We start from the raw sequence: 22,851 nt of genomic DNA, 5'->3' as shown, positions 1-22,851 counted from the left end.
ACCTAGAAGATAATAAGGTAATAGTCAATATAGATTTGTCAAGAACAAATCATGTCAAACCAAGCTGTAGCCTTCTTTGACAGAGTAATAAGCCTTGCAGATAACTGCTACTGCTTCCCCTATCAGTGGCTCACAATTGAGCTGGAAGGGCATATTGAGTGGGGTCTTGCAAGGATCTGTTCTGGGTCTGGTTCTAATCAATGTATTTGTAAATAAATTGGATAATGGCATAGAGGGTACATGTATAAAATTTGTGGACGATACTGAGCTGGGAGGGATTGCAAGCACTTTGGAAGACAGGAATAAATTTCAAAACCATCTTAACAAACTGGAGAAATGGTCTGAATTAAATGGGATGAAATCTAATTAGGACAGATGGAAAGTACTACACTTGGGAAGGAATAATCAATTGCACAAGTACAAAATGGGAAATGACTGCCTAGGAAGGAGTACTGCAGAAAAGGATCTGGGGATTATAGTGGATCACAAACTAAATATGGGTCAACAATATAATATTGTTGCAAAAAAAAGCAAACATCATTCTGGGATTTATCAGCAGGAGTGTTGTAGGCAAGACGCAAGAAGTAATTCTTCTGCCCTGCTCAGTACTGATAAGACCTCAGCTGGAGTATTGTGTCCAGTTCTGGACACCACCCTTCAGGAAGGATGTGGACAAATTGGAGGAAATCCTGAGGAGAGCAACAAAAATGATTAAATGAAAGCCCTGCGGGAGTGGCAAATGGACGATGGGGAGGGAAAATGTTGCCAAGTATGCTTCTGCAACTGCCCCTGCCAGCTACCTGGAGTTTGTCTTCATTCCCACGTATGGAGGAGAAGAGTAAGCAGCCAGGCTGTACCAATGGATCCCTGTAGATGGTGGGTATCTCAGGAGTGGAGCAGCTCACAGGTGCTTTTGCAACAGTCCCTGCCAGGTAGCTGGGGTTCATTGTCCCTCCCAGTTCAGGGGGGGAAGAGTAAGGGTACATCTACACTGACTTTTAAAACCCACAGCAGTGAGTCTGAGTCTGGGTCCAGAGACTCAGATTTGTGCTACAGTGTCTACACTACTGTTTTTAGCATTCAGGCTCAGCCCCTGAGGCCCGAGCTCTGACCCAAGCCACAATGTCTACATTGCTGTTTTTAGCACACAGCCCTTATCTGTAGACCCAGGCTCTGAGATCCCTGCAAGTTTTGCAGACATATCCTGAGTGGCCTGGCTGTGCCACTGAATGCTATGGTCATGGGCTGTATTTAAAAAAATTTAGTAGAAAGCATTGCACGTCTGCTCTTTGAGAGGCCTGCAGTGTGTATTCCGTTGTTCTAGCCATACAGTTGCATGTAGATATTTTATTAAAACTATTTTCTTTAGATTTGTGGTCCACCCCAAGTATTCATTTAAAGATGTATATTAAAAAGGATCCTTTCACTATTCCTGAATTTTTTTTTTCTTCCACATAATAAAGAATCAGACCCACATTTCTTCTCCTTGTTGCATTATTGGAGTTATTCCAAGAAGAACACACTGCTCTGGGAGCCCAGAGCATACTGGTGATGTCAAGAGCTCTACACTGTACATTTTAAATAGAAATTCAGAACTTCTCTATCATGGTTCTAGCTTATTGGGAAGGAATGAAGGTCTCTTTGTAATGCAGTGATTGAGTCTTGTTTCTGATTTTGATAAAAGTTTCTTATCTATATTCCCTGAGCCAGTAGATCAGGGCCGCTCAAATTTGTAATTCATAGGAGCAATTAAACAGTAGGCAATTCTCTTGTACTATTTTCAGATAATTTAATTTTTAGTTGCTTCTTCTGAGTGTGAAAATTTAGTAACATATGTGATAAGTGTTAGTTCTAAAATGCTTTGTTAGAGGTTATATCACTTTTCCTAATTATATTTTTCTGGAAATGCTTTGCCCCCATTGTAGAGTGACTGTGAATTTGAAGGGAGATCTTTTGTACGCTTTCCTTCTATGTCACATGGAAGCAGTATTAAGTCAATAAAGTTTGAGGAAAGAGACTGATCTTTGAACCTGTTGATAATGATAGTGGGTTTTCTGAGAGCTTTGTCATTTTGCATTTATACTTTTTTTCCCCCTTTATGCGTGCTGCACCAAACTTGGCTACTCCTTTTAGTACACATCATAGAAAAATATAATTAAAATAGAAATTCATACTGTGTTTTCTTTCTGAAGCTCTCGCTGGCCCATACAGCAGTGCTGTAAAATTTCAGCATTCAGAAAAGAATCGAGGAAATACTGTAAAGAGATGGAGTTTGACAACGACCACTGTATTAAGATGAATGATGGGAACAAAATTCCTGCAGTGGGATTTGGTACCTATTCCCCTGATGCAGTAAGTAAATCTTTCATGGATTTCTTTGTCCTTAACCTGTTGATTAACATTGCTGGGCACTGCTATAACCATTGCCTGTATCAGTCCAGAAAGATCTGCAAGATGAGATCCCTGTATATCTAGTTTATAAAACTATTGACAATGTCTGAAAAGTGCTTTGGGGGGTTGAGTGAAAGATGATGCCTGTATATAAGTGTAAGAATATCATCAATCTGTAAGAAATGGTTTTTGTTTTTTATTATTTGAGTGAATCTCATGCTGATTCATGACTCCTTGACCTAGCTTTGCCAAAACACCTGATCGATAGCAACCCCAACCATTCACACCTTGAACCCCCACATGCATCTGTCAATCCACCTCTGTCCTGACCTCCAGCACCCAGCTAGGCTAGTCCAGAGCCACTATATAACTACCCATGCATCTTTGCCCTGACCTACAGCACTCCCTTTTCCAGTTTTCGGCCCATATGTCTCTGCCAATGCATTTTGGTCCCAACCTGAGCTAAATGGAAACCAATTTCCTTTAAAGAGAAGTTAGTTATATTTAGCCCTTGTAGTGCTGCTCACTGAATTACACTGAGGGAAGGAAAATGAGTATATTTCCTTTTTTCTCCCTTCTCAACAGTCCTGCTCCCTGCTGATCCCAGTGTGGAGGGGGCTGGTCTAGTGGTCAGAGCAGGGGACTTGGAGTCAGAAGATCTGATTCTGCCTCTGAGTCACTTATGTAACCTTTGGGTATCTTACTTGCCTTTTGTGTTTCCCCAGTTTTGTAAAATTCTGATAATACCTGAATTACCTCACTGGGTTTAGCTCATAAGGATAAAATTTTCAAAAGCACATAAAAGGCTTAGAAGCCTATGTCTCATTGAAAGGCACTTGGAAATGGCACTGCTTTTGAAGATTTTACTCTAAGAGTTTGTAAAATTGCACTGGGATTCTCAGATGGAAGGTGCTAAAATGTGCAATTTATTACATTTTTTAAAGTCTTTACTTATTTTTCGCTCCTTATTCCTATCCATGACTTGGGGAGAATTAAGCCTGACTAAATACTGTGGTTAAAAAAATAAAATAAAATAAAGTAAGGGCCCCTCTGAAGAGGACAGCTGCATGTGGATCTTTTTCCTTCTACCTGGTACGTATAAGCCTTGTGGCACCATGACATGTATATTGTCTTAGGAATAAAGGTGAAGCATAGACATTTTCTGTAGAGCTCAGTGACTCAGCTCTTTCCAGTGAGTCCTTCTAATCTTCTAATCAGCAGGACTGATATGATCTCTCTCCTCTTCCTCCTCCTCCTCCCAGAAAAGACCATCTCCTAAAATATGACTTTCCTACACACTACAATCTGTGTCAACTGCAGCTGTTCACTCAGGCCTGTTTCTCAGTTATACTAAGGCTCCTTAGGACCTCCACGCTAAAGTGGGTGTAATTTAAGGCCCCATCACACTGCCAGCAGAGGTGATACATGTGATTTGAAAACCGTCGCCTGCTTCCTGCCAAAAGCTGGCAGATTGGAAGCTGGTGGGAGCCGCCTGGCCAGCTCAAGCCCTTGGCTCTCCGCAGTGTCTGGCTGCCCGGCAGCCCTCCCTGCCCTTCTCCCTGAGCCGGAACACCTATGCATAGCCAGGGGCTCCCCAGGCAGGGAGGGTGGCACAGGTCCGAGCTGCTCTCCCAAAGGAGCCTGGCTGCCATGAGATACTCTTCAGGGTGCTCGCTCACTGCTGCCCTGGTGCTCCTGGCTCTGCTGCTTTTCCTCAGCCCAGAGGCAACATGTGGGTCAATCAGATGCAACCCCTCCCCAAAAAACTTTAAATTGTGCCCACCCATCATCAAGAGTTATGCATCATCTCTGACGGCCAGAGTGATGTAAAGGGTGTGACGTTGCACTCCATATGTTTTATGGAAATATGCTTATGAGTGTGAATATGATGTAACTGGAATATGCTTTATGCAAAAGGTCTCTTGTAAGGTATCATAACAAAGGTTATACCCTACTGAATATATTCCTCCTATTTGTATGCATGTAGCATTCCTGCATCTGAAGCTAGAAATATGAAGTATAACTCTGAGGTCCTATTGTAATTACGCAAAGTGTGGGCCATTAATGGTGGTTTAGAATCTTGATGGCTCCCATTGACCAGAAAAAATCAGTTGTAAATGGCCTTAGTTACTTGAAAGCCTTCCTGTGTACATGTGGGCCAGCCCATGGGGAATGGAGACTGGAGGGGTCTGCAGCTTTGGGGGTGTGACCCAGACCCTGGGTCTATGTTGCAGCAGGCTAGAGTGTCTGGCTCAACAAGGCGGGGTTCTGGAGTCCAAAGCTGGCAGGGAAAACGGGCTGAGAGGTAATTTCAGCATGTCAGGTGACAGTCCCAAGGGGATCTCTGTGACCAAACCTGTCACAAAGGGGCCTTAGTGTAATGAGAATCAGGCCCACTTGTATTTATAAGGCCTGATTCTCCTTTCATACTAGGTTTTACACCACTGTAACTTCACTGATTTCAATGAGAGCAGATTTAGGCCCACAGGCTAGATTTTCTTTGATACTGGGAGAGAAATTGTTCAACAAATCCCTAGCTGAAGCTTGAAAATTAAATTTAAAAAAAGGCAAATGGGAAATCAGAAACCAATTTAGGAACTAGGTTTCTTTGCCCTTCTCTAGTATCCCCAAGAAGTTCGTTTGCCCCTCCCTTAGGTCTTGCTTATCTTTTTATTTATTTATTTATTTATTTAGTCTTTATCACACCTGATTTCTCTGCTAGGAAGCATGGCTGTTGTCAGATTTTTTTTAAATCATTAATCTCAACAAAGTCAATATGGACCTAGCTGGAAGAAAGCTGAGTCATTATCAAGAACAAACAGGGGTTCATAAAATCATAGTTCTCACCAAACAGTTCTAATAGCTGCCTTTGTTACAACTACTCATGAAAGGAATGTGGTCCTGCCAAACCAAGAGTTCAAAACCATAAATCAGTTTGGGCAAAATCGTAAGTTTGACGTATAAATCATGAGATTTTATTTTTAAATAAACAGGCAATAGCTCAGCCAGACTGGGGGTTCTAATCCATAGTGAATGTTGATATTTGATTCTTACAGATCCTGGTCTCGGGGTCCTGTACTTTGAATCTTGTAAAAAGGAAAGCTGAAATAATGAGCCTGATTCTCTGTTGCCCTGCATTTTAAGGAGTCATTTACTCCTGTGCACAGTGAGAGCAAAAAATACCTGCTATATCTGAATAGTAGCTTTTTACACCTACGTTCCATTTACTTTGCTGTGGTGTAAATGATAACATAAGATGCAGGGCAACAAAGGATCGGGCCCAGAATCCTGGAATTTCCTTTAAGGTAAATTCAAAATTCTAAATGTGCTACTCTACTTTGAAGTCTTTCTGATGGTGATCAAAGCTCTAGGTGACTGACATACAATATCCCTAATCCCGAGAGATTGACACTATACCTTCTTAACCGGTAGGTTCAAAAAAGTAAATGTGAGGAGGCTACAAAGGTGGCTATTGAAGTTGGCTTCCGCCATATTGATGGAGCCTTTGTATATGGGACTGAGGAGGAGGTTGGGCGAGCCATTCACGAGAAGATTGCAGATGGAACAGTCAAAAGAGAGGACATATTTTACACAGGAAAGGTAAGTGGGTTTTGTTTTAACACAAGTATTTTTACCCTACTGCTTCCTGTGCTAATTTTTTCTAATTTATGAAGAATGGTGTAACCTACTCAAGGCCAGCATTGAAAGGATTCCCTTTAGGGGAGTATTATTCACAGACGTGGGAAATTGCTTTCTATACAAAGTTACAGGTTTGAGCACCAGGCTCATCTCTACATTTGTGAAAGTGAAGCTAAAACGGCCTCTTCATGCCCTTTAAAGTACAGATCACCAGACAGAACATTTTATTTTATTTAGCCACAATGAGCCATTCTAAGCTTCCTGTGCACAATGGTGACTCTGCTTGAAAGTGTAGATTTCTTTTGAAAAGTGATTGTGTAAAAATGGCACCTTCTTATTCAACCAACCTGTTCCCTGTGTGCATTCACAGTCCTATCTGTGTTTTCAGTGGAAGAAAAAATAAGCTGTCACTCCTTTCAGCTCTATAGAAACAATATGGCTAAGGGAGAGTCAGGTGGATTTTATTCCTCCTCGGGTCTCATCAACAAAATTGTTTACTAATTTCCAATCAACTACACTTCCACAAATGAATTAAAAGCAAGGGATTATCACTGAGAGCAAGATTTTTAGACATTGGGGTTGCAAAGGTGTCACTGAGAGTATAATTTGTTCTCCAGCATCTTTATTTCTGGAGGTGATGGACAAGAAGCAAAGAACCCAGCTTGATCCAGATTGAGTTTGTGGAGCTGTCAGTTGGAAAAGCATCCTTTTTTACTTGTAAATGGGGCACATTTGTATTGAATCACTGAGAGTCAATATTTAACACCAAAATCTCATTTTTACAGAGTCACTTTTCAGAGCAGAACCACATAGTAAATGGAGAACCGATGGCAAAAAAAGGAGAAAGGGCTTCTTGGGGTGGGATTCTTTCCACATTAGAACTGACATCTTGTTAGAAATGGCATTTGTATGAACTCTCATCTCCTGGTTCCCAGAGACAGACCAGAATTGTGTACAGAACTCAGTCACATACCAAGGGACATCTTCCATTCCATTCTTCTAAGGGCCATCTAATTAAGTCAGACAACAGAGTGACTCCTAATAACCAAGGAGAACAAATTTAGCCAGAAAGATTTTAACCCTGAGAGTGGCCTCACATAGGGTTCCTGTACTGAGCAAGTGCATTTCTCACATCCTGGCTGTATTTCAGGCCCTAACCCTGCTTCTTCAGGAAACATTAACTTCTCACTCTCACGTGCAGCTTTGCACACAACCACCTCACAACACAACCCCTCTGCCAAAAAAGTAAAGCCAGTGGAATGTCATGAATAAGACAATTTAGAAAAGTGTTTTTTACAGAAAGAAGAGAAAAAAGAGAACTTCTTCAGAAAGAACAGTTGTTTTTGAATCATTACAGCTTGGGAGTACCTTTCACCGTCCTGAACTTGTCCGAAACTGCCTGGAACAATCGCTGAAGAAACTTAAGTTTGACTATCTTGATCTCTTCATTATCCATATCCCTGTGTCTCTAAAGGTAAACATTTATTTAAAAAATATACACAGGAAAACAAATGTTTGGTAGTATATCCATGGGCCAGAGCAGAGCTGTTTTTAAAAAAAAGACCCGTAGTTCATCTAGTCGTATGTCCAGCCTACAAAAGTACCCTATGATGGGTGCTCGAGGGGAAGGCAAAAGACAAAAGAAAAACTAATGCATGAGGCACACTCTATAATGCAAAAATTTTGGGGGGGGGAAACTCATATTGTGTCTCATTCGCAGTCGATATATAGTAATCATGTAGGTTAACAGTCTTATGCTTTTAATCCTTGCTATTAAAACATCATATGCTACCTGGGTTCACTCTATGCCACTAAATATATCTATATCTTAGTGCACTGGCAAATTTACAAACTGTCTGGAAAACTCTTTAAATTCAAATAAATACTTAATGATCAAAAGCTAACTAGTTACTCTGGAAATTCACCAGTAATCTATAAAACTAATCTGAGGTTACTGTGATTTCTTATGGAGGGGAGTTAATCAATTATAACCTCTTTAGTTCATTAAGTGAAGCTTCTTTCTCTTTGTCAATGAAGATGTCATTTTGTGTGACACCATATCATGATTTATCTGTACTATCTCTAGGCCCTAATTGCTTTCCACATGCATGCTTTGTTTCATGGCGTATAAACACGATTTCTTATGAAAATAGTGTTTCGCTGAGCTAATTAATTTTCCAGTATTAACATTTATTGTCTTATTTACTCAAAATTATTTCTAGGCATCTAGGGTGAAATTTACTCATGGAACACAAGGTATGCTATATATTTCAGTCATGTATAGGCCTTTTACTCAAAAGTGATGTGTAGCTAAATTCTCTAGCTCAGTTTGACAATTTACAGTGGCTGCTCTGCCTCTAGAGAAGTAGAAAATTCAGTTCAGTTCAAGGTAGTTTTAATTCAGATGATATCAGTTTTGTTCTGGTGCTGCTGGAGTCTTCGATTAGGGACTTAAAAGAAAGGGAATTGATAAGATAAGATAACTCTTAGGTGTTACTGGTAGGAAAATTCTTGGTGACTGGGCAATGATCCAGCTCTCAGTCTCTCATCCAAATGTTTTTAGCTTGTGGTAATCCAAATGGTTTAGATAAAACCATTCTATTATTTTTACCAGCTTTAGTGTTCGACACTTTACCTCCTTCCCCACTCCTCCTGGTTACGACTCCTTCCTTGGCCACAAAATAGTTAAAATCCACTTGTGTAAAAAACATCATGACCAATGGGGATTTTCCTTTTGTTTTTAAGCCTGGGCCAGATTTATCACCAATGGATGAAAATGGAAAACTCATTTTCGATGTTGTAGATCTGCGTCAAACTTGGGAGGTGAGTGACATGAATAACACAGTGTTAATTAAGAGCCCATCCAGTTTCCTTAGGCAGTCAGCTGACTGTTATCCAGAAAGTGTTCAGAGTTCTATCTGTTTTTTAGTCATATGACCTTTTTAGAGAGCTAGGGAGAATGTAATTGTTATGTATGTGGGAGGCTGGGATTGTGAGTAAGATATGTTCTTGAACTGCCTATTGATAAAGTGCAGATTCACACCAGCAAGTAACTATAAACAAACGACACCTTCACACTTAACAGATCTGACCCTTGGGTGTATTGAGCATCATTGCTGCCAGCTTTAGTGACCAAAATAAGTTTAAGCTGCTTTTTGCTCCAGTTAGCCCAGCAGCACCAACCAGCGATGCTCCTTCTTGTGAATCATCAACAGATTTTCTTACTAAAATCAAATCAGTGACACCTGTGTTAAGAAAATGATGTTGCTCAAGTGTCACTGAGGGTATAATCTGAAGACGTTGGGGCTGCAGAGGTGTAATTGAACTGTTCTTATTAGTGATGATGCGCAAGTTGGAAAGAGTCCAGCTCAGTTGTCAGACTTCAGCCAGGGGTGCATACAGTTTTCATTCCACATTAACTATTTCATTTAGGGGTGTGATTTTTTTTTTTAAACAAAATAGTTGAATTGGTGCAACCCCTAGAGTGAAGGCAGTTTTACCAGTACAGTGGTACCTTGCACTGGGGTATTTTATTCCCCTAAATTTATGGGAATAAACTATACCACTATAGGCTCCTTTATAGCAGCATGACTGTACCCACTGTGATAAATTATATCTTTCTGGCACTCCCCTGGGGCAAGAAGGGGCATCTCTCTTGTCTCAAATATCCTTTTCTGGACAATTACATTACTATAGATCTGGCTCAAAGTGCGGCGTATGGCCCTCTGCCTGCACCTGATAGACAGCCTGTTCCCTTCTAGGGGTATAAAATAGTCCAAATGAAGAAAAGGGCACAGTAATTCTGCAGCCCTCAAAAAAAGGCCAGGTCCCTGCAGTCTCACACAGAGTGAGGATTTACAGTCCCTTGGCAGGAGATCTGGACTTCTTGTCCCCTATGTGCCCAAGCAACCAAGGCAAAGTCCCAGGGCTTGAAAAAGAGAAGTATAGAAAAGCCAGTCCTCTACTTCCTCAGAGGGCCCAGGAGGCCAGTGCGCTCAAGCAATTTCCACAGGAAACAACCCCTGTCCTCTGGGGAGCTCTAGCTCTGCTAACGCCAGAGTCCCGCCCAGACTGAGCCAGTATCCTCCCTTTTAAACACTTGCCATTCGCCAGGCTTGACAAGCCTCATAGGTGTGGTGGATTGTGCCCAGAGAAGCTCTTTAACCCTTTCTGACTGCTGTGGGAGCTGCCCCATCATACTAGGAGCGGTCTACTACATCCATGTCAGACTGATATAGTTAAAGCAGCACAATAACTGTGCTTAGACCAGACCTTCAATGAGTGTTCAGGGCAGCTAGTTAAGTGAAATATATTTTCAATTGTAAACGGAGCAGATTTGAGGGGGAAATCACTGAGATTCAACAAACATGAAACCTCACATGCCATTTTTACAGAATCACTTTGTGGAGCAGAACCGCACTTTGAGATGCTTTGGCCTTCTCTGGTCTTAGGGCAGGGATATTGTCAGGGACAGAATTGTAGTCTGGGCTTTACATGTGGTGATTTCCACAGAGGAGGGATGAAATATTCTGCCCTAGAGTCAGCCAAGATGAGGACTCCATCAGATCCCTAATTCTTTAGCTAATGCTCTTTGAGTAGCTTGTCGTTGCAACTTATTAGTGGGCCAGCCTGTCAACACTGAAGAACAAGGTTCAAAGTCTGTCCACGCTTACCCACATTACAAAGTCCACCACTCAGTTTAATACCATTGGTGCTTCTATATCAAGAGAGGCCAGAAATGAAATACAAAGGGACATCAGGTCAGAATCAAGGTGCATTGGTAGAGTTTTGGGGGTTCTAATTATCCATTTATCCCTGGTTCTAATTGGTGCTATAGGTTCCTCATTTTCATGAGTACTAACTTAACTACCTCATTTAAAAAGAAAAAGCTAAAACTTCTCCTGTGATATGTGCTTTCCCTTCAGTGGACTCTAGCAGGCTTTTTCTATTAAATGTAAAAAGTAAACCGAATTTACAATATCTGTTTTCATAGCACTGCCTGTGATCTGAGATTCTGCAGTCATTTCCTGGTGTATCTCAGACACCACAGTATGACTACTATCAGTAAATACAGACATTCTAATGGTGACCACTGCATTTGTCCATCTCCTTCAGTGTTTCTTGTGTTTCCCCCTTAATTTTCATTCTGAATTTTTTTGTGCTATAAAGCTCTTAAACTGGTGTTCATAGTCCCATACTTATGTGGTACCCTTATTTCTGTATTGTTCATGAGCAGTGATTGGGTATTGTTATGTCTTTGAGTTCTTTATGTATGAAGGATAAATTAGAGAGGAAGCTACAGAGAGAGGCGGTGGCCAGATTGTCTACTTTCTACTGTGGGGGAAAGATTACTTTATTTCACAATGGATTGGACAGAGATCTGATGCCTAAGTGAACAGTTGGAAAATGTCTCTAAATCAGAGTTTCGTTCTAGAATAAATCAAACTTCCCCTACTGTACGTGTAGTAATATTTTGGTGGAATAATATTATATTGAGTGGGCCCAGTTGAGTGTAATTTTTCTAGTCTCTCAGAAATTATACTACCAGTAGTGATAATAGAGCTGTCTGTTGTTGTTTTCCACAGGCCATGGAGGCATGTAAAGATGCAGGCTTGGTGAAGTCCATTGGAGTGTCCAACTTCAACCGCAGACAGCTAGAAATGATCCTGAACAAACCAGGGCTCAAGTACAAACCTGTTCTCAACCAGGTAAAATGCTGACCTTTGGGTAGAGACCTAAAAGTATTGAGTTAGAAGAAATTCAGAACTTGTAGTCAGTGAAGAGTTTCATTTCTGGGGGGAACTATTGCTCCACTTCAAGTAGACACAAGCCACAACAATTAGACCTGATATTGAACTCCTCAGAATTTGTGGGTGTTGCGACAGCTGACGTTAAAGACAGGGGCCATTAGCAACTATAGATTCAGGTTCTGAAAAAAAAATAGTTCTATGTTGTTTGGAACAAGGGCTTTGTTTGTGCCCATCACTGAAATGATGAAAAACTTATGCATATCAAGAAAGAATGAAGTAGAAAATACCCATAAAGGAAACAGTGTCTGAGAGAGGCAGGAGAAAGATAAGCTCTGTACATCCAGAGATCCTCATTCCGCTGCTATGGGAATAGACTTTCATAGCAGCAGCCCTTCTCTGCTTGGAATGTGAGGATGTTTTGTTACCGGGATGTCCAAACTCATACTCAGAAATGTGGCTTTCAGGCAGTAGGCTCAGAGAGAGATGATTCAGATGGACTATGTTGTTTTCTTATCCATTTTCGTACCCTTCACATAGATACCCAGATGTATTCCATACATGCTGGATAAAGAGAGAGAACTGAGTTATATATGATAAGCAAAATAACCCAGGATATGCACAGCATCCCATAGTCAGTTTTTGAAAGTAATTTTGCCTCTCAACTAATTTTTTTTCAAACTTAGCATAGAACAAGTTCTGTATGGAGGATACTATATAGGTAGGAGGTAATTTTAAAGTTTTAAATCTAAACTGTTTTAAATTTCATTAAAAATAATTTGTGAGTTGAGACCAAGCATGAGAAATTTGGACCAAGAGACTACTTTAGGGGAAGTTATCAGCCACTGAAAATAAGGGCTTAGAATGAGAGTGCCATCTCGTCCATAACTGGTCCCAGTACAGACCCATAAAACATCCACTAGTAACAAACTCAGTCTCTCTCTCTCTCTCTGTCCAACTAATGGTCATTGCTTTAATGGCAGTGTTAGTCCAGGCAATGATTTTGATCCATATCCTAGCTATGTAACAATACACGATGGGCCAAAATTAGTATCAAAACTGAGGTTTCAGTGGGACTAGACACATGAGTAAGGGAAGCAGGACTTGGTTCTGACTATAAATCCTTATTAAGCCTATCCTCCCACAACATGTCTTGGCTTCTGTCCTTTACTAGATAAACTGTTGCTTGGGATTTATCAGCTAAACTGCACCCCAGGGTCACTTGCACTTCCAGGCTGTATTTTAATTGAAGGATATTTGATATTTTAGTATACTGTGTCCCGTTGACATAATGTCTGATGTTTCTTTTGTCTGACTGCTGCTGTTCATATGATCTGAAATCTCAATTTTGGGTTGCGGGTTGATTCTGCAGGTTGAATGTCACCCTTACCTCAACCAAAGCAAACTGCTGGCCTTCTGCAAATCCAAGGATATCCTCCTTGAAGCCTATTGTGCTCTGGGCTCACAGAGAGACAAGATGTGGTAAGGAAAGAAACTGGACTGTGCTCCCAGGTTTAGAACCTCAATAATGGGTTAAAGGGTACTTTCCCCTCCTTCCATCTTCAAAGTATCTGATATAAAGTTATACAATACAAATGAGAGCTGGAAAAGACCTAGTAGTTTATTTTCAGATTTCACAGGCATTGTCCTCACTAGGCTGCGATGACTGCATTCCTGATCCCAGAAATGCTCCCTGTTTCTCTGTTTCCTTTGTAGGATAGACCAAAGCACCCCAGTTCTGCTGGAGGACCCAGTATTGGGTGCAATTGCCAAAAAATACAACCGAAGCCCCGCTCTAGTAGCCCTGCGCTACCAGCTGCAGCGTGGTATCGTGGTCCTCTTTAAGAGCTTCACCAGAAAGCGTATTGAAGAAAACTTCCAGGTAAAACAGGAGTGCAGAGAGAAGATGGTGAGGGAGACACCTCCCTATGTACAGATTTAGATGGGACACCATGGAGGGTTGAGAACTTTTGTGCCCTTGTACAATATAGCACTGCAGGATCCTGCCTGAGAACTATCAGACATTGTGTAGCGCAGTTCTCAGGCAGGTTCTCTATTCTTAGAGAAGGCTTTTGCCACTTTAATATTTGAACTGTATAACTTGGCACCCACTAGAGAACAAATAATAATATGGGGAGAAAAAACCCTGGAGTCCTCCTTGTCTCTCCCAAAGGAAACAATTTTGAGGGAGCAATTGATTTATGGAGCCCTTTCCCAAAATGACTAATGCTACTCTTGATATCAGATGGGAATATAGGCCCCTCTGAGCATTGGAAAGACAAATGATCTTCCAGTAGGAGTGTGCCCCTTTCCTGCCCTCAGTCTCTTGCCTAGACCATGGGTCCTCTCCAAACTCTGATCTGTCCTCCCCTGCCCATTTTAGTTCAGAATCTTAAACATCCCAGGTAAATCAGGGTATAGCATCCCTAGGTCTATTTTCCATACCCAAGGAACAAACCTTACAATATCAGTCTGACAGATTTATTCTAGATTAAGGGAAAAACAAACCAAGAAAGAACATCTGTGTAAGAGAGCACAGTGTGTATCTCCTCTGTAAGCAGCCATTTATATCTCAAAATGGCAGCTGCCTCTACAGACAGCAGATTGCTAAAAGTACAAAGGTGAAATACCCAGAAAATAAAATCACAAAAGTTACATAGCTAGATAACCTTCACCTCTGAAATATATAAAATACAGTGGAAATAGCAGGCCCAGATTAATATACCTATTTCATTTCTTTTCACCTAACATGGGCCTTGTACTTCTGTAAATGCACATACATCCCACTATTAGAAGGGCTATGCCCGGCAGGAATAACCAATGTTTGATCCTGTCTTCTGTGTCAGATTTTTGACTTCCAGCTCTCTGAGGAGGACATGAAAACCATTGATGGACTGAATAAAAACCTTCGCTACCTGAACTTAATACAGTGAGTCACAATACTTTGTATTTTAGTACTCTGTGGAGAGGCAGGAGAAAGGCAGCAGTGGTCACCCCACAAAGAATTAAGGTTTTGTGTTATACTGACCCTCGTGATCACAAAGGATGTACTTAGGATCATAGCTATTAGGACTGGAGTGGATCATGCAGTTTAAGGCCAGAAGGGACTACCAGATCATTTAGTCTGCCTCCTGTATTTCACAGGCTATCAACACCACCCGCTTGCTGAACCCAACAACCAAAACCAGACTGAAGCATTATAGCCCACAGGAGACCAGGACACAAGGTCGGTGAGGTAATATCTTTTATTGGACCAACTTCTGTTGATAGAGAAACAAGCTTACACAGAGAGCTCTTCTTCATGTCTGGGAAACTTGTCACAACTAAATACAAGGTGGAACAGATTGTTTGGCATAAGTAGTTAACACACATTTCAAGGGGCCATTCAAGGTTACACCCCTTTAACACCCCTCCATTGATAGGGGGAAAAGAAAGGAGGGGAAGGCAGCTGGGGGTGTGTGGGTGTGTGGGTGTGGGGAGGGGCGGGGGGGTTGTGTGTAAATAGATTGTTGTAATAATCCATAAATCCAGAGTCTCTTTTTCAGTCCATAATTTTAAGTGACTAGCAAAGTTATGAAGTTAAGCTCCCAGGTTCATATTTTTCCTTTGAGGATGAGGACTGATAGGTTTGTTAAGTGTTCACCCACAGGTGATAGGGTGTTTTTGTATTATCACTTTCCTGGGGGAGTTCATTTGGGAATTTAGTGATTGTCTGGTTTCACCCATATAGTTCTTATTAGGGCATTTAGTGCACTGGATGAGGTTTACCACATGTTGTGAAAGGCATGTGTAGGATCCATGGATCTTGAAAGATATATTGGGGGTGGGAGAGGGTGGATCCCTGTACCAGTGGCAGGATTGCATGTTAATCCAGCAAGGTCTGGTGCAACTTTGAGTTTGTGTATCCTGGTCTGTGGGGAGCTTGCTTCTGGTGATGAGATTGGGGGGGTTGTTTGGAGGCCAGAAGAGAGGGGTTCAGCTCATCAGAAGCAAGCTCCCTACAGACCAAAGCCTGTCCCTCTGACCCACAGAAGTTGGTTCAATAGAAAATATTACCTCACCCACCTTGTCTCTCTAATATCCTGTGACCGACAAGACTACAACAACATTGCACACAGGAGACTAGAAAATTATGTGCCACAGGCAGTGAATAAGAGAGACCGAGGTGCACCAGTGCCCGAGGCTCCCACAATGACAGGATTTGGCCCATTATCCCAACACATTCCTAGTAGTCGTTTATCTCGTTTAGCCTTGCTCCAGTTTCAAGGCAAAATAACAATTTCCCTTGAATGCCAATGTCATTGTGTCATCATCCTAATGGTTATAAATGTTTCCAATGTTCTGGAAACTCTGGGATCAGTCCAAGGCCCCTCTAGGACATTTGTTGTGTTCTAGTGGCATCAGGGGATCTCCCTGGTGGTGAAGAACCCATAGAGCAAGGTCCTGTGCCATAACCTCCAAGATGTTGGCATAGGGGATTCGCTGAAGGCACTTCTGGGGAGAGAGTGTGGCCAGAGTCCTGCTGTGCTCCAGCAATCCCCAGCTAGCAGAGAGCATCTTAGGAATTAGCCCAAGGATCAGAGAGTTGCAAACTTCTCCTTTTGTGGATACACCCCCTTCTCCCCTACCCCCACCAGCACCACCCCCACCCCACCCCCAGCTCTGCACAGTGCCACAGGGTGCAAGGAGTTCAGTTCTCAGCTGCACCCAAACAACCCTGATCTTTGCAGAAGTTTGGGTCTAGATTAAACATTCTTTGATCTGGATGGCCTTTACATCTGCATGGACTAAACCAAAATACACCCACATTTTGGATCCAGATCGGGATCTTAACTTTACAGTATGGGCCTGTCTGTATTTTAAAGACAATTTTTCTGCTTCATAAAAGCCCACTATTATTTGTTCTAGCCTCACTGTTTACTGAGAATAATCCTCTCTTGTAACAGCCTTCTGCCATAGCCAGTCACAGACAGTTATGAGACCATTCTGTCATGTTTTCTCCAAGCTTTATTAAATTCCAGGTGAACACAGGTATTAGTTATAATAAACTCTGCTGTAATGTAATGTCCTCTCAGTAGAGATTATACATTAGAGCACTCATGTGCTGAGATAGTACAGTGATGGGCCTAAAGAAAACCCTAAAACAGATAGATAGCATTGCATGTCTGCTCTTCGAGATTCCTGTGGTTTGCACTCAGATGTCCTAGGAATGCAATCACATGTGGATATTTAATAAATGTTTTCTTTTTAGACTTGTGGACCACCCTCAGTTTCCATTTAAAGATGAATAATGGAAAGGATGCTTTCAGTGTTCCTGGTTTTATTTCGCATGTGAGGAATCAGACACACATTTCATCTCCTTGCTCCATTCCAGTGATTAGTCCTAGAGAAGTGCCCTGTTCTGGAAGTCCAGCTAGTGCTGGTGATATCAAGAAATCTACACTGTACATTTAAACAGAAATTCAAAACAACTCAGTCTCTGAATGGAATGGTTCTGGATTGCTAATGGGGAAAAATAAAGGTGTCTGTGTAATGCATTTATTGAGTCTAGTCTCTATTCTTTAATAATTGTTTCTTTTCTTCATTCTCAGAGCCAGCAGATCCAGGCCCCTTAGAAGTGCTCTGTGTGAGGTGCTGTAGGTCCCCAAAGTGTGGTTGGCTGAGCTAGCTTGAAAAATGATAGGGTCTGTCCACTTTGGTGGGCATTGATGTCACTCAGCACCTTGCAGCAGCTTGACTACTCCCTCAGTCACCATGCCTCAGTAAATAAAAGTAATACTCAGGGTCTGTATTTGCTCACTGGCTCAAGCAGGAGCGAAGCGATGTTACAAGCTTCAAGAAAGACAATGGAGCTCTGCAAAGAAACATCCATGGGGATGAATGATGGGCACAGAATTCCTGTGGTCAGATTCAGTATCTATGCACCTTTTACAGATTATTACACAATAGGAAGTTTGTGTTTGTTGTATGAAATTTGGTGCTGCACATGAAAATGAGTGACTGACAGCACTAAGATCTAGATAGTGAGGGTAGGCACTGTACAGTTTCCTCCACAGATCTCTCCATCCCGGCATGCAGCACTTTCTGCAGTTCCAACAATGGGCCCCATGCAGGTCTGCAATGAACTTCAGCTCTGACTTGCAGTCTGGTTAGCAGTTCCATTCATGGGCCCACATGCCTCTCTGCAATACACCTCAGTCCTGACCTGCTGCTCTCTTTGTAGTCCAGTTCTTTCCTCATTTAACTGCCAATTTGTTCTATACCAGGTAGTTTTTATACACTTGTGAAGGATTTCTATACTGCAATATTTGGAAAGAAAAGGAGGCAACGCAGCTTATCTTTGTTCATCCAGCTATTTGTTCACAGCTTGTTCTCTATTGAGTTATATCTTCTAAGTGCCTGTCTGACTATAAAAATGTATTCACAACTGCAGCTCCTACTGCTGTTTTTGGGAGTCCATTCCACACCTGAATTCACATGCTGTGCTTAAAGGCATGTCTCCATGTCTTTCAGATCCTTTTGGAGCTTTAGTTCATGGCCCATTGTTTTTCACCCTATTTACCTTTTGTTGCATCTGCTTTCTCTGGGCCATTCAAAATGTTATAACCCTCAATCAGGAGGTGTGCCCTCAGCATTACCCTGTATTTCTGGCAGAACCCTCCAACGATAATACTAAGCTGATGACACTTTTTGTAAACAGGCAGAAGAACTAGGTGATCTTATTTGTAACTTACCTACTTAGTCTAACAGCAGCACCCTTTTTTCGCTAGCTCACTCACTCGCTTATTGTGTAGTACATGTTCTGTGCCAGATAAACAATAAATGTGCTGACACCATTCAAAACTGTATTTGCTTCCTGGGATGAGCAAACAAAGACTGACCTTGAAAGGAATAGGGGACTTAGGTAATGGGATACAAAGCCTTTTATCTCTTTGTCACTCACTGGTTCAGAGTCCACCCAAGTTAGTAGTGACTAAAAATCACTATGTTGTACTTATGGCTCTCTCACCCACAGATCCCAAGCATTTTGCAATGGAAGGTCAGTATCACTATCCTAATGTTATACATGGGGAACTGCAGTAAAGAACTTGCCCAGGGTCACCCATCAAGACCCAAATCTTGAAATCAGATCAGCACAGGCAGGCTCTTGAGCCCATGCAGAATCCCTTTGATGTCACACTCACTCATGTCCTTACTCGCTCAACTAGCCGCATGGACTTCAGTAAGATTACTTGTGTGAATAAGGTTTGCAAGAACAGGCCCTTCATTTCCAAATGCATTGCAGTCAATCAGTGTGGGTCAAACCTTGAGCTCCTTACTCGATTGCTTGAGGGACTGAGTAACAGAACTCTCATTGACTCAGATAAATAAGGACCTGAGGCCTTGACTAATTATGCAGATTATCAGTGCTCCAATGGTTCAACTTGTGATACTCTCTGCTGTACATCAAGCGCTGCTGAAATCAATGGAGGTTGCACTGGTGTAAATGAGGACAGAACTTGCCCCCCCCACACACACACACACTCTCTTTTGGATAATTGGTGATTTAGTAACTCTTACAGAGTCCCTTTTCAGATTAGAACCACACTATCTGGTTCCATATTTGTCTTTCAGGTGACTTCAAGAATAAATGTGTTCAGTTTACAACTGAAAAGATGTATTTTCTGACTGCTAGCCCTGCAAAATTGACCTTTGTCGTGGAAAAAGTCACCCACGCATTGATTTTAGCTCACAGACTCAAGCCTGAGGTTAGTTTATTGCAATACATACCAACGCGTTGGGATGACAGTCCGAAAACTGTCATACCCAGCAGCAGCTTGCAGGCTGCTTTATTCCGTCAAACCGCAAGCATATTACAAATAATACGTCATTTATGCGAAAATAAGAGTAGGGGTCTGTTCCTTTTTCCGGGTAGCTTCCTCATTATTTACGAGAATTTGGGTGCCTATTGGGTGGGGGTTTCTTGGTGGTTTTGACATGGGTGGTACTTGGCACCAGTTGGGGTGCTGTTTTTCGTCAGGGTACATATTGTTTTCCGGGGGGGCGGGGGCATAGGAGTTTATTACAGGACGCCCAAAGATGATATATGATTGACTGGTGGCAGGTAGCTGGAACAATAGGAGGAGTTGGCCTTTACTAGAAGCAATTTCTTCATATAAGCCGTTACTATGTTTCATCAATGAGCAGTAATCATGTTTTTCCATCACCCAGTAGTTATCATGTTGCTAAGGCCTTTCGCATGGCTTCCTTCCCCTCCCTCCTCTGGTCATGGCCCATGATCGTATTTGGCAGGGGATTGCACAGCCTAGTTTAGTTCAGGTTCTGGCCTGTACTGCCTTACGTAAAGACCATCTGTGTAGTCAGCTTCTGTCAGAGGGCCTGAATTTGGGCCTTCGGTGTTACTTTGGTTGTCATTAAGAAGGCTACCTAGTTCTTTTTCCCCACAATTTCCCTCCTCTGATGCCATGTAGGCATCATTATTATAATTTGCTAAAAGGGCCATAGTGCAGTACCCAGACTTAGTTGGTGATAAGGGGGGATTAGCGGACACGAGCCTGGGAGCACTGATGGACTTGACACTAAGGTGACTTATTTCTGGGTCTGAGGGGAAATACAGTGTGGTTTCGGGGATATCTATGGGAAAAAGAAGGACTTGGGGCGGTGGCTGAACCTGTAGAGGGGGTAAACGACATACCTTGCAAAGACAGCAGAGGGAGGCAAGTAATAAACAACAACAAATTGCAAGTATTATACCAATTAGTATTTTTAAGACTGAGGAAGTGAAGAGACTGGGCGTGGCTTGGGTGATTTCCTTAGAGGCAAAACACAAAACGTTGTGGGAAGAACATAGAGTCCCTACTCGATAAGCGGCCTGAAATGCCTTTGCCTCTTTGTTATATTCAACCTCAATTACATGTACTTGGTCTTGGAGATGAGATAGGTTGGAGAGGAGGGAAAATAGAAAAGTTAAATTTAAGAAGCAGATGGGATGAGGGAAGTCCAATCGAAGGCAAGAGGGACAGCTGGGTGGAGGGATACAGAGATTTGGGGATTAGCAGGCCAGGTGATAAAACAGCTACCCTGAGCAGTGGTCAAATTAAGGTGAAAGGGAAGAGGGGTGTGGGGATTTGATGGCAGGACACAACCATCCTCTTTTCCAAATAGGGGTTCTCTCCTGGGGCCTTACCTACTGCTTTTCCTTCCCAGCAAACTGTGTCAAAGATGTTTAGTAATTCCCAGGGTGCAGTTTACGGAGACAATACAACTGTGGGGGTTCCAAGGGCCATAAGGACCACAAGGTTCCAATTCCCACCCAGACGTGTTGAGCAGCGAAACCATGGGGAGTGGTGATAAAACGGCTAGGTCCGTGGGGTGGCTTGACTTCCCATACCTGCCGGCTGATGACCCAAGTCCCATAGACAGCCCGCCCAGGGTCCCGGCAAGAGTAAGTGCACTGGGGCCCATGTGCCATTAACAGGCCCCGAAGCCTGGAAAGAGCATTTTGAGGAGTCGCAGGTCCCATCCTGACAACGTCCACGTATGCCTCCATTTTCACAGCTCGGGTGGCACTCTTGCAGTAGTGTTAAGGGCTTTGGGCCATCACTGACTGAGGACATCGCTCCGCATTTCTGCTAAGAGACCATTAAAGAAATCCTGCATTTGGCTGCAAGCTGAATCCCATCCGGTGTTTTTTCCTATTAAAACGAGGGTGTTTATTAATTTTGTTAAGAGGGTTTGGGTTGTGGTTCCCAGTCCTGACAGGGCATGGAGGGTTTTTATATTTGAGTGGGTGCTGGTTAACCCTGCCTCAGTAAGGAGGCCTGATGCCCTTTCCAAATTTCCCAGGCGTTGTTCATGGTCCTGGGCCTTGTCTATAGTCCAGATAGCGGCTGCTCCAGTTAGACCATGCAAGGCCCCTTCCAGCAAGCCTCTTTTTCTCCGAAAATTTTCCCACTGCAGAAGCTGGGCTAATCGAATGGCCGCTCCTTGGGTGCAATTGGGGTATAGGGTAGTTATTTGGAAGGCGGAAATGGGAAATGAGAAGGTGATGGTTCTCATAGTTGCATTTAGCACCATCCACCGTTGGTAACGGGAATTTTGTTGGTGGGGTGGGCTGTACCACATTTGTTGATTTGAGACTTGAATTTCTCTGAGGCCACGACCAGACAGATTTATATGGGAATTGGAGAAGATATGAGGGGGAGCAACTGGGGAGTGGGGATTGTAATGATGGGCTATGAGGCAGTCATGTAGAGTAGGGGTCCCTCTCCTGCGGGTGAAGGTAAACTTAGGGTGACAACCGGAGTAAGTGGTAGGAATACCAAAAAGTAGGTAACTGATTACAAAGCATTGCATGGAAGTTTTTTTTCTTTAAAAGACAGTTCACAGGTGCCAGCTGTTGCTAATATGTCAATTCCTGCACGGGAGTTTTCCTCCAGGGCCTCAAAGTTGGTGTCGGTAAGGGAAAAAGGGAAGGATGCCTTGGTGACGGTTTCGTTTTTACGCCATTTGATAGTGTGGCCATACAGATGGCCGTCGGGTCCTGTTGAGAACAGGCTGGAACAAAATTTCCCAAGTAAAAAGGGACCTTCTGGCCTAGGCCAGTCGGAAGCATTTACAAAAGTATCTTGGGATCTAGCTTGGGGAGTGCCCACGGCGCTTAGAGGGGAAGGGGTGACAGTCTGACTGGTAACTGACTCGTTTACCCAGTTGGGGAGTGCAGTGCACCAGGAAGGAACCTGGGGGTAGTGGCAAGGGGCTTCCCCTGGGAGAAATCCTAGGTAATAGCGAGTCCCACATTTCCAAGAAATCATATCACATGTTCCTCCCTGCCAGGTAATAATACTTCTTCGTTGGTACCATGGCAAGTTTTTAATGTCTTCTGTTGTAATCAGTCTCTTTTTCTTCAGGGCATCCAAATGTTATACCAATAAAATAAAAACCAGCAGGATCTTATTAAGAGGGATAAGGCAAAGATGCCACATTTATTGTAAATATAATGATAAAGCAAAAGATAAAAGTAAACAACGTTGTTTGACTACTTATTACTTATACACACACACATACATATATA

The 22,851-nt window shown here is 42.5% G+C and overlaps 2 protein-coding genes across 8 annotated transcripts in view; both read left to right on the top strand.

Moving 5' to 3' along the window:
- Window positions 1-2,047: 2,047 nt before the first annotated feature.
- On the top strand, window positions 2,048-17,314 carry LOC112110236 (aldo-keto reductase family 1 member C3 homolog). Of its 7 annotated transcripts, none has more exons than XR_003899820.1 (10): window positions 2,048-2,352; window positions 5,824-5,991; window positions 7,330-7,504; window positions 8,776-8,853; window positions 11,616-11,738; window positions 13,150-13,259; window positions 13,494-13,659; window positions 14,624-14,706; window positions 14,922-15,012; window positions 17,029-17,102. XR_003899820.1 is itself a non-coding variant. In XM_026652253.1 (9 exons), the coding sequence occupies exons 1-9, from the start codon at window positions 2,266-2,268 to the stop codon at window positions 17,229-17,231; spliced, it is 1,134 nt and encodes a 377-aa protein (XP_026508038.1). In that variant the 5' UTR covers window positions 2,048-2,265; the 3' UTR covers window positions 17,232-17,314. The 7 variants fall into 7 exon arrangements, 5 of the variants coding, with proteins under 5 accessions (XP_026508038.1, XP_029767541.1, XP_026508039.1 ...); XR_003899821.1 differs by having other exon boundaries at window positions 14,922-15,003; window positions 17,029-17,096; XM_026652253.1 differs by lacking the exon at window positions 14,624-14,706 and having other exon boundaries at window positions 7,388-7,504; window positions 14,922-15,003; window positions 17,029-17,314.
- A 309-nt stretch (window positions 17,315-17,623) lies between these two features.
- LOC113406614 (aldo-keto reductase family 1 member C23-like protein) overlaps window positions 17,624-22,851 on the top strand; it is a 15,655-nt gene continuing 10,427 nt past the window's right edge. Inside the window, exon 1 of the mRNA XM_026652302.1 lies at window positions 17,624-17,709. Within this exon, the coding sequence (XP_026508087.1) occupies window positions 17,624-17,709 (86 nt within the window). The remainder of the gene's footprint in view (window positions 17,710-22,851) is intronic.

This window comes from Terrapene carolina, unplaced genomic scaffold (assembly GCF_002925995.2).
Source record: "Terrapene carolina triunguis isolate 2854851 unplaced genomic scaffold, T_m_triunguis-2.0 Scaffold112, whole genome shotgun sequence".
Taxonomy (NCBI): domain Eukaryota; kingdom Metazoa; phylum Chordata; order Testudines; family Emydidae; genus Terrapene; species Terrapene triunguis.
This window is presented reverse-complemented; position numbering and strand designations above follow the sequence as displayed.